At 44.1% G+C, this 12,139-nt stretch overlaps 1 protein-coding gene across 7 annotated transcripts in view; it reads right to left on the bottom strand.

The window, feature by feature from the left end:
* The window catches only part of LDB2 (LIM domain binding 2), a 315,970-nt gene that overhangs the window by 63,203 nt on the left and 240,628 nt on the right, over positions 1 to 12,139 (bottom strand). For all 7 annotated transcript variants that reach the window (XM_078852580.1, XM_073342445.2, XM_073342443.2 and 4 more), the window contains one exon: positions 2,478 to 2,650. In XM_078852580.1, coding sequence (XP_078708706.1) covers positions 2,478 to 2,650 — 173 coding nt within the window. The remainder of the gene's footprint in view (positions 1 to 2,477; positions 2,651 to 12,139) is intronic.

Raw genomic sequence — 12,139 nt, 5'->3', positions numbered from 1 at the left:
TTACACATGTTACATGAGGTTTTAATTTTGTCCACTGTACCCATGCCACGAAGATACAGTTCTGCCATTACATGTGCTGGGTCCAAGGCAAAATTTGGTTCTAACTCACTTTCGAACAAGACAAGTAATGTTTCTCTTTTCTCCCTTATTCTACGTTCTAAAGAAAAATAATGTTTTAATTGTAAAAACAAATAAAAACAATTTAAGTTTTTTCCTGAAGCTAAGTTGAATCCCTGAGTGAACTTTCTATTGAAGTATAGAGATTTACATTAGAATCCTCAACAGAACCTTCACTAATGGAGCGTGTATGATGTCACTAAGACTCCAATCCTGCGAATCTTTGCACGATTAAGACCAAACTGCCATCAGATATACGAAGTGCTTCTCTTGAAGTAGATGGGATCTGTATATATTCAGCCCAAGCCAGATTTTGGTCCTTAGGAGTGTTTCACCTTTTATTTTTTTGTATCAGCTGGGTACTATTTCCCCCTCTGAAGGAACAGCGCTGTAGTACAGTGTGCTGGCAACGCAAAACAAATGTGTTAAATCAGCAAAAGTATTTATTGAATGCTGGAGATTCCAAAGGAAGGGTTCCAAAAAACTGCTTCTCTGTGTAATATTGCATTAAACCAACTGACCCGTGTTCTGCCCTTTGGCCAAGTGCATCACAAAGGGGAGAAAAATCATGGAAATAACACAAATGTTGTTCGAGTGCCATGCAGAAGGGACAAGTAGCTACACTATAGCTTCCCTTCCACTGCACATAGACAAACATCTAGCCATGGCTGCAATATGCAAGGTCTTCATAGGTCAGGTGGTGAGGAGGGGTCATCTAGGAACAGCTGGTTTACTTGGCATGCTTCCTCCTCCTTGGGGGACAACATTATGATGCAATACATGCGTCATAAACTCAGAGCCCCAGTAACTTGAGTTGGTTGGAATGTTTCAGTAAAGTCTTTGGTTTGTTTGTTTAGTTGTTTTTTGTTTTGTTTTTTGGGGGTCAGAAAATGCCAGTTTGTGGAAACTAATTGGTTTTGACCAAACCTTTCTCAAGTCCAGGATGGACTTTGTGGTCAAAACACTTCAGAAAGAAAAGAGACCCCAGAAAAGCCAATAGCCTAGTGGTTTGAGCACTCACCTGGGATGTAAGAGATGCTAGTTCAAGTTCCTGCTTTGCCTGAGTTGAAGCAGGGGCATGAATGTGGTTCTCCCTCATCCCAGGTGGGTGCCCCAACTAGCAGGCAATTTTAGTCCCACCCTCTCTCTGTGGTGGTTTTGTTTTGTTTTGGCAAAAGAATTCAAATCGTCTTGGTTTCATTCCCTGGAATAGACCCAAATGTTGAAACCTCAAAATGTTTCACAAAGCAAAATTCTTGTTTTCTGGCCAACCCTACCAGTAACTCAATCTCAATGTCATTTAAATACTGTGAAAGAGATATGTGAATATGGCAGGCAAGAAGTCAATGCGATCTGATGGAACAAGTTCTACATGATCAGACCATGCCATGAACACCCTAGAAATGCTCAGTCATCACAATGCCAGCGGCCATATTCTCTGCCTACACTAGAACCTCACCAGTCCCACATGCCAATGAGGAAGATAGAACAGGTTTAACTGTTCCCTAAAGGCTCGGCTACATTTAATCAGTCCCCTCCCTCTTGTAAAATTCAAAGAGTGGGATTTAGCCATCTGAGGATGCATAAAAATGAGAATAAAAGAGGATGACCTTGGCTAAATAAGCAATGCACACATTTCCATTCTCACTAACCACAGTTTGTTGTAATTTTTCATTTCAAGTATGTCATTTAATTCCATAAGATTTTTATTTTATTTTAATTTGGTATATCTAATTGCTTTTCTGCCTGTTTGGTCTTGTTTATATAAGTATAAACATCCTATCTAATTATGTGATTTAGCTGCAAGACTGGAAGAGGCCGAAGTCTGAAGAGAATTCAATCTTCAATCAGATGTGGTGGACACCTGCTTAGGGCCTCATCCAAAGACTGCTGAAATCACTGTAAATCATTCCTTTGACTTCAATGCACTTTGGATCAGGCTCTGTTGTATTAAAGCACTAGCTGTACTGAGACTTCCCAGTCCCCAATGGGTAACATATCTAAATAAAGCATGTTAACCAAAATGTATCAACCATGTAATCACTCACTGTTGTTGTAAAATTAAGATGAGCTAAAGTACACAGGCAGCTGAAACTTAGTTCCTAAAAGTTTGGTGGCTGTGGTGGCTTAGTTTTACGTGCTTTCTCTTGAAAAACTTCCTAGGAAGACAGCAAAAGGTGCCCACAAAGCTTTCCAGTCATGTAACAAATAGTAATAATACAAAATACAAAGGTATGAAAGTGTTTGAGGTATTAGAAATCAACAAAGCCTTTCAGAAAACATAATTATCCTTCAAATACTCCTTGAAAAACACACACACACACAAAACACAATATGTTTTACTGAGTCTTTCCTGTTACCTTGGTAAACATGGGCTTTCCATGCTGGGTGACCATGGTGCATTGATCACAGTCCACTGTGATAGATGAGTTGTGGTATGACTCTTTTGAGTGCTTGAGAATGTAATACAGGTCTGTTACACCTCCTTCAAAGACCGTGCTAAAATAACGAGGAATTAGGGTCCTTCCAATGGCTGTGAGGAAGATACAAAGCAAAAAATCAACAAATACTGTAGGTTATAACAAACACAACATCAGTGTTTTTAAGTGAAACTTTCATTTAAAGAATATAATACATGTTCTCGGAGAGCTACAGAACTAGAGTCTCCACCTGCTCCCATTGAAATCAATGGCAAACAGCCTATTCTCTTCAGTAGGTTTGGACCTTGGTTCGTATAGCTTTTTTATACAGTTGGTGAACTAGCTTCTTTCTTCCTGAAGGTTTGGAGATGCTTGTAGATGTTCAAAGGTTATTACTACACAGGAGCCATGCTGAGTAAATCTTGTCTGAAACTTGGATGCAATATCTCATTTCCATAAATAAATGTGTAAATAAAACCAGAGCGTACATGTGCTTGTGCAAATACATGCATGCACGGAAACATATAACTCTTTATGCATAGAGTACATACACATATATATTAATACAGTATATACAATATATATGTATAGCTAATATAGTCTGTTGAATGGAAAGAGAACTATAGGAGAAAAACAAAATCCCTGCGATTGAAAAAGAGCCTGACAGTGGGATGCAATATATAAAGCCATATGCTCAGAGCACAGAGCCCATCTGAGATCTCTTTTTCAATTCAAGTGGAAATAGTTGTCTCTATAATCTAAAACGGCTGAAGATGCACATGGGGTAAACACGCACTGTGATACAAAACCTGCGTCAGCTGACTTGGACTCGTGGGGCTTCGGCTGCAGGGCTATAAAATTGCAGTGCAGATGCTCCAGCTCTGGCTGGAACCCAGGCTCTGAGACCCCATGATGAGGGGGAGGGTCTCAGAGTCCCCAGGCTCCAGCCCCAGCACCATTGTTTACACTGCAATTTTTAGCCTTACAGTCCCAGCCCAAGTTAGCTGACCTGGTCTCTGAGACTCGGTGCCACAGGGTTTTTATTGCAGTGTAGATATACCCTGACCATAGAGATGGGCCATATACGAAGAAAGATTTGACCAGTAGAACAATCTGCATTTGTTTTTTAAACCCCAACTCATAGACTTCAAGGGACAAACCCTGCAATCCTTGGAAACAATTCCCATTGAATTCACATCACTGAAATCAATGGCAGTTTTGAATAAGGACTGCAGGACGTAGCTCTCAGTAAATAAATAAATAAATAAATAGAGTTCTGAATGTTTTTCAGTTGCACGGACTAGTGGTAGTAATAGACATCGAAGGGAAATGTGTTATGTGCAATTGATGTTTTCCTTCTCCATTTTTGCAGACAGTTTGGTTGCTATTGGCAACTTAAAACACCAAGACAATATTTTAGGAATAAGTACTTTATAAACAGATCAATACTGTATTTTTAGAATGACTTAATAATACTTTGAACTTACGGTATATTATGTTTTTCACCTGAAAAATGTTTTGCAAATATTAATTAATCCTCAACATTCCTGTGTCTATACTCCTGTGTGGTAGTAGGTAAAGATTAACTCCATTGTATAGGGGGAAAACCAAGGCAGATAGGTTTATATGGAGAGGGAAACAAAGCCCTGGTCTAGACTAGGAGCTGAGGTCGAATTTAGCAGCATTAAATCGATTTAACCCTGCACCCGTCCACATGATGAAGCCCTTTTTTCGACTTAAAGGGCTCTTAAAATCGATTTCCTTACTCCACCCCCGACAAGGGGATTAGCGCTGAAATCGGCCTTGCTGGGTCGAATTTGGGGTACTGTGGACGCAATTAGACGGTATTGGCCTCCAGGAGCTATCCCAGAGTGCTCCATTGTGACTGCTTTGGACAGCACTCTCAACTCAGATGCACTGGCCAGGTAGACAGGAAAAGAACCGCGAACTTTTGATTTTCAATTTCCTGTTTGGCCACCGTGGCAAGCAGCAAGTGACCATGCAGAGCTCATCAGCAGAGGTGACCATGCAGAGCTCATCAGCAGAGGTGACCATGATGGAGTCCCAGAATTGCAAAAGAGCTCCAGCATGGACCGAACGGGAGGTATGGGATCTGATTGCTGTATGGGGAGAGGAATCTGTGCTATCGGAACTCCGTTCCAGTTTTCGAAATGCCAAAACATTTGTCAAAATCTCCCAGGGCATGAAGGACAGAGGCCATAAGAGGGACCCGAAGCAGTGCCGCATGAAACTTAAGGAGCTGAGGCAAGCCTACCAGAAAACCAGAGAGGCGAACGGCCGCTCCAGGTCAGAGCCCAAAACATGCCACTTCTATGATGAGCTGCATGCCATTTTAGGGGTTCAGCCACCACTACCACAGCCGTGTTGTTTGACTCCTTCAATGGAGATGGAGGCAACACGGAAGCAGGTTTTGGGGACGAGGAAGATGATGATGATGAGGTTGTAGATAGCTCACAGCAAGCAAGCGGAGAAACCGGTTTTCCCGACAGCCAGGAACTGTTTCTCACCCTGGACCTGGAGCCAGTACCTCCCAAACCCACCCAAGGCTGCCTCCTGGACCCGCCAGGTGGACAAGGGACCTCTGGTGAGTGTACCCTTTAAAATACTATACATGGTTTAAAAGCAAGCATGTGAAAGGATTAATTTGCCCTGGCATTCGTGGCTCTCCTGGATATACTCCCAAAGCCTTTGCAAAAGGTTTCTGGGGAGGGCAGCCTTATTCCATCCACCATGGTAGGACACTTTACCACTCCAGGCCAGTAGCACGTACTCGGGAATCATTGTAGAACAAAGCATTGCAGTGTATGTTTGCTGGCGTTCAAACAACATCCGTTCTTTATCTCTCTGTGTTATCCTCAGGAGAGTGATATAATTCATGGTCACCTGGTTGAAATAGGGTGCTTTTCTTAAGGGGACATTCAGAGGTGCCCGGTCCTGCTGGGCTGTTTGCCTGTGGCTGAAGAGAAATGTTCCCCGCTGTTAGCCACGGGGGCGGGGGAGGGCTAGCCATATGGTGGGGGGAGGCAAAATGCAACCTTGGAACGAAAGCACATGTGCTATGCATATAATGTTAACAGCAAGGTTTACCATGAAAGAGTGTACCCACTGTTCTATAAAATGTGTCTTTTTGTACCACTGTCCCTTTTTTTTCTCCACCAGCTGCATGTGTTTCAAGGATCACAGGATCTTCTCTTTCCCAGAGGCTAGCGAAGATTAGAAGGCAAAAAAAACACACACACGATGAAATGTTCTCTGAGCTCATGCTGTCCTCCCACACTGACAGAGCAGAGACGAATGCATGGAGGCAGACAATGTCAGAGTGCAGGAAAGCACAAAATGACCGAGAGGAGAGGTGGCGGGCTGAAGAGAGTAAGTGGCGGGCTGAAGAGAGGGCTGAAGCTGAAAGGTGGCGGCAGCATGATGAGACGAGGCAGGATTCAATGCTGAGGCTGCTGGAGGATCAAACTAATATGCTCCAGCGTATGGTTGAGCTGCAGGAAAGGCAGCAGGAGCACAGACCGCCGCGACAGCCCCTGTGTAACCAACCGTTCTCCTCCCCAAGTTCCATAGCCTCCTCACCCAGACGCCCAAGAATGCAGTGGGGGGGCCTCCGGCCACCCAGCCACTCCACCCCAGAGGATTGCCCAAGCAACAGAAGGCTGGCATTCAATAAGTTTTAAAGTCTTGTGGCCTTGTCCTTCCCTCCTCCACCACCCCTCGCAGTGCTTCTCTCCTCCACCACCCTTCCCGGGCTACCTTGGTAGTTATCCCCCTATTTGTGTGATGAATTAATAAAGAATGCATGAATGTGAAGCAACAATGACTTTATTGCCTCTGCAAGCGGTGATCGAAGGGAGGAGGGGAGGGTGGTTAGCTTACAGGGAAGTAGAGTGAACCAAGGGGCGGGGGATTTCATCAAGGAGAAACAAACAGAACTTGCACACCATAGCCTGGCCAGTCATGAAACTGGTTTTCAAAGCTTCTATGATGCGTACCGCGCCCTCCTGTGCTCTTCTAACCGCCCTGGTGTCTGGCTGCGCGTAACCAGCAGCCAGGTGATTTGCCTCAACCTCCCACCCCGCCATAAACGTCTCCCCCTTACTCTCACAGATATTGTGGAGCACACAGCAAGCAGTAATAACAGTGGGAATATTGGTTTTGCTGAGGTCTAAGCGAGTCAGTAAACTGCGCCAGCATGCCTTTAAACGTCCAAATGCACATTCTACCACCATTCTGCTCTTGCTCAGCCTGTAGTTGAACAGCTCCTGACTACTGTCCAGGCTGCCTGTGTACGGCTTCATGAGCCATGGCATTAAGGGGTAGGCTGGGTCCCCAAGGATACATATAGGCATTTCAACATCCCCAACAGTTATTTTCTGGTCTGGGAATAAAGTCCCTTCCTGCAGCTTTTGAAACAGACCAGAGTTCCTGAAGATGCGAGCGTCATGCACCTTTCCCGGCCATCCCATGTTGATGTTGGTGAAACGTCCCTTGTGATCCACCAGAGCTTGCAGCACTATCGAAAAGTACCCCTTGCGGTTTATGTACTCGCCAGCTTGGTGCTCCGGTGCCAAGATAGGGATATGGGTTCCGTCTATGGCCCCACCACAGTTAGGGAATCCCATTGCAGCAAAGCCATCCACTATGACCTGCACATTTCCCAGGGTCACTACCCTTGATATCAGCAGATCTTTGATTGATTGATTTGCATCACAGCAGCCCCCACAGTAGATTTGCCCACTCCAAATTGATTCCCGACTGACTGGTAGCTGTCTGGCGTTGCAAGCTTCCACAGGGCTATTGCCACTCACTTCTCAACTGTGAGGGCTGCTCTCATCTTGGTATTCTTGCGCCTCAGGCAGGGGAAAGCAAGTCACAAAGTTCCATGAAAGTGTCCTGACGCATGCAAAAGTTTCGCAGCCACTGGGAATCGTCCCAGACCTGCAACACTATGCGGTCCCACCAGTCTGTGCTTGTTTCCCGGGCCCAGAATCGGCGTTCCACTGCATGAGCCTGCCCCATTAGCACCATGATGCCCACATTGCCAGGGCCCATGCTTTGAGAGAAGTCTGTGTCCATGTCCTCATCACTCTCGTCACCGCGCTGACGTCGCCTACTCGCCCGTTTTCGTTTTGCCAGGTTCTGGTGCTGCTTATACTGCTGGATAATGTGTGTGGTGTTTAATGTGCTCCTAACTGCCAAAGTGATCTGAGCGGGCTACCCATGCTTGCCATGGTATGGCGTCTGCACAGAAAAAAGGTGCGGAACGATTGTCTGCCATTGCCCTGATGGAGGAAGGGGCGACTGATGACATGGCTTACAGGGTTGGCTTACAAGGAATTAAAATCAACAAAGGGGGTGGCTTTGCGAGAAACTGAATGGCCCCCTCAAGGATAGAACTCAAAACCTCAAGGATAGAACTCAAAACTGGGTTTAGCAGGCCGTTGATTTCACAGAGAGAGGGAGGGAGGAGAAAATGAATACAAAACAAATCTGGTCTATTTCTTGTTTTGAGCCACTTCGTCTATCTTTATACATCTTGCTGGCAACAGACTGTGCAGTACAACCGCTAGCCATCATCATCTCGTGGGTGCTTGGCAGAAGACAGTGCAGTATGACTACTGGCCATTGTCTTCTGCTAGCTGTAGATTAAAAGACAGTGCACTGCCGGTAAGACTCAATCACCATGAGACAAAACAAGGGAAATGACCTGGCTGAGTCACTCCCATGTTTGCTCAGGCGCCCGGTTAAAAGAGCACCTTTTACCAAGGTTAAAAGGACTATGTCGACGATGGCTACCAGTCATACCGTACTGTCTGCTGCCAAAAGGCAATAAACTGCTGCTGAGTAGCAATGCAGTACCATGTCTGCCAGCACCCAGGAGACATACGGTGACGGTTAGCTGAGCAGGCTTCATGCTTGCCGTGGTATGGCGTCTGCACAGGTAACTCAAGAAAAAAGGCGAAAATGATTGTCTGCCCTTGCTTTCACGGAGGGAGGGAGGGAACGGGGGCCTGACGATATGTACCCAGAACCACCCGCGACAATGTTTTAGCCCCATCAGGCACTGGGATTTCTACCCAGAATTCAAATGGGCGGTGGAGACTGTGGGAACTGTGGGATAGCTACCCACAGTGCAATGCTCTGGAAGTCGACGGTTGCCTCGGTACTGTGGACACACTCCGCCGACTACATGCACTTAGAGCATTTGTGTGGGGACACACACAATCGACTGTATAAAAACGCTTTCTACAAAACCGACTTCTATAATTTCAACCTAATTTCATAGTGTAGACATACCCAAAGGCAAATAGGTTAAGTGACTTAGTCTAAGCCAATAGAGGAGTGAATATCAGAGCCCAGATTAGAACTCATTAATTCCTAGCTCAGACAACTGAGTTCATGTCTCTCTGTCTTGTTCTGTATGTTTTGAGAGTAATTTTTAAAAATGTACCTCCTTTGGAGTTCTGCCTGCATAAGAACTAAGGAATGTATCCTATTTATATATTTGAGAGTGGGGCTTGGGAATTAAAAGGTCTGACGCTTTATAGATGAGCAGTTTTGTGGAAGTAGTTTAGGTCTTTCCACATTCGTTTAAAAAATATCATATATAGCTGTCTCAGCTAATTGAATTGTGACAGAAAATCCCAGGTTTTAATAAATCTCTCTTTTTTATTTTCTATCTTATAATAATATAATAGTACAATAGATAGACAAATATAGAAAATATACAAGGGTTTGCTAAAAGTTTTTGCTGAGATATGGAACTTTAACATGGCTATGAATGCCTTACATTACATTGAAGTTTTACATGTAATTTATAAATCTATACTGAAGTCTCTGGATATAGCTGACAAGTCAATGTATAATCTGAACAATTGTTCTACCATACAAGCCCCCATAAAAAACCCACCCACACATCAAGTATGTATTAATTTACTATAGTCTTTTAATTTAATTAGAGAAACTAAAGTTCAGTGAATCAGCAGAAGACTTTTCTAAAGCTTTGAGTAACAATTTCCTATGTTGCTCAGTATGGTATATTATAAAATGAGAAATTTTATCCATCAAGTTAATTTCTCACTCCCCTAAGGCTAATTAGGACAAATTAAGTTTCCTGCTAATCATCCTGAGCAGTTACTGCCTGATATGAAAATCCAGGATTTCTACTGATTGCAATAAATGTATATTCACGTTACTTGTGCAATGCATAAATATCATGAACATATTTTAAATGCAATTTAAAATCGTTTGATAGGTGTTTCCCAAAGTGGTCTGGTCACATGGTGCTGGCTTTCCTCCTTGTTTCCAGCTGTTGCAACACATTAAAGAAAGCTACAAATGTATTGAATACTTTCCTGTTATTAATTTACACATAAGCAATGGCTGTGGTTGCCACAGGGATATTATGTATAGGAAGAGTGGGGGTTTCCACAATCATGAATGGGAAGGGAGGTGTCCCCATGACTATCTCTCTATAAAGATGTGCCCCATGCTGTGAAGGAGCGTGAAAACCCTTTTGCAGTATGGTGTCAATACAAACAATTAATTGAGCACCATCCATACTGTGTACTAAGTGAGGCAGTTCTGTGGAAAAAATAGTATGTGATCATATAATTAAAGACAAGGGGGATGAATAAAGATTGCACAGGCAATCTTAATTCCAGCATTTCCTAAGTTTCAAGTGCTTGATTTTGCAACTTGATTAGTGTTCTTTTAATGTAGGTTTTTGTGCATAATTTCCTAGGTTTTTAATAAAGCAAACTGAAAAAACAGAAATTCCATCATGTGGCATCATACTGACACCCAGATGGTTCACCCAAAGGTCCTAGTCTCCTTGCCCAGCCAGTATCAGTTCCCCCACTCCTTTCCCCAGTCTCCTTATCCAACCTGTCCCAGTTTCCCCTTTGTGGCTCCTAATCCCATCTGTCTCTCTCCCTGTCCCCCACTGGCTCCCAGCCTCCCTACCTGGGGTCAGCCTCCAATCTCAGCCTCACCCCCCACCCCTACAGCTCCTTGTCCCAGTCTCTTTGCCCAGCCAGTCCCAGTTCTCCCTCATGCTATACACTAGCTGTTTGTCAGATTTGCCGCTCCTGCCCTCTTCTCATGTTCTCCCCACTAGTTCCTTGTCTGGGCTGTCCCAGTTTCCTTATCTTCCCCAGCTCTTCTTCTGATCTCAGTGTTTTCCCCTACCTGGTGAACTGGCTCCCAGTCGTCTCCCCATACACATATTCCCCACCAGCTCCCAGTCCCAGTCTCTCCTCCACAGATCTCAGACCCAGCCCAACTAGTCCCAGCTTTCCTTCCCACGCAGCTACTAGTCCCATCCTCCTTGCCTAACTAGTCACAACCTGCCCTGCCCCTGGGTCCTAATCCCTGTCTTCTTGCTGAGCCAGGCCGATGTACAGGGGGCAGGGTCAAATTTTGAAGCCTGGAGTCCTGGGCATAATCCAGTACCCAAACGGGGTATTGGCAGGGGAAAGGGGCGGGAGCTCCCCAGGTCAGGGAGACTAATGATAAAACACTAAAACTATCAAATAAAAACTTTAAAACTCAGAATACAAAAATTATTTATAGCAATCTGAACATATCCACAGATAAAGAAGAAAGCCAAAGCTTCAGACACAGGAGGTTCTGACCCTGACCACGTGGCGGTGACAAGGAACTGGGGAGAGGCAGTCTGCCCACCCTTTATCTCCTCAGATGGAGGCATAAGGTGAGCCAGTGCACATGTGCAGACCAACAGACACCACTTTCAAAATTCTCCAGCTCTGGGCACATGGAGCACATGCCTACCCACAGTGAAATACATGTAGGGACCAGCACTTGAAGAAGATCAAGCCCTTTCTTAGAGTTAACCACCACTACCTTCAGCAGTGACTGCACATTCTGCAGCCTAGAAGATGACTCTTTTCCCTCTCTTTCACTACCATTTAAGCATGCATTGATCTCCAGAATTTTGTTTTAAGTTATGCATTTAGGAATGGATACCAGCCTCTGCATTTAACTGAGTATCTGCTGCCATCCTGTTATTGCCCATGAAGGTCACCGTGGCTTAAATGTGATAGCAAAAGGGGTGTGAATTGACAAAAAGCAGCTGGATGTAGAAACAAGTAAAAGTTATTTATATGAAAATAGCTACAGAAAAGGCATAGTTGAAATCAGGTATTTTTAGTGTAATCTTATGCCAACATTAGCTAGAATAATGTACAATTTTTTTAACCTCTTCAGATGTGAAACCAATAAGGAGCTATCTAGCTATGTGCTCTTTTGTATACTTTTCAGTGAATCAGAGATCTAAATACAAATTCTAGAACTCAAGAAAATCATGTGGATTTATGACAGTCCCAGAGTAGCAGGAATCCAGAAATCAATTAACTGATGTTTATACTGCTCCAGAAAAGGAGGTGACAAACACCATACTGTTAGTGATTTTCATACTACAGAACCTTTATAAAACTCAAAAGAATGGAAATTTTATATGCACTGTTTGAGAAGGGCTGAAGCATTTCATGGCATGTAGTCTGCTTCCCAGTGAAGTGAAAAGCATGTCACATACTAGCTTTTTGGCTTTCGTATGC

The sequence above is a fragment of the Lepidochelys kempii genome, chromosome 4 (assembly GCF_965140285.1).
Source record: "Lepidochelys kempii isolate rLepKem1 chromosome 4, rLepKem1.hap1, whole genome shotgun sequence".
In the NCBI taxonomy this organism is placed as follows: Eukaryota; Metazoa; Chordata; order Testudines; family Cheloniidae; genus Lepidochelys; species Lepidochelys kempii.
The sequence above is the reverse complement of the archived record's forward strand: the minus strand, read 5'-3'. Positions and strand labels throughout refer to the sequence as shown.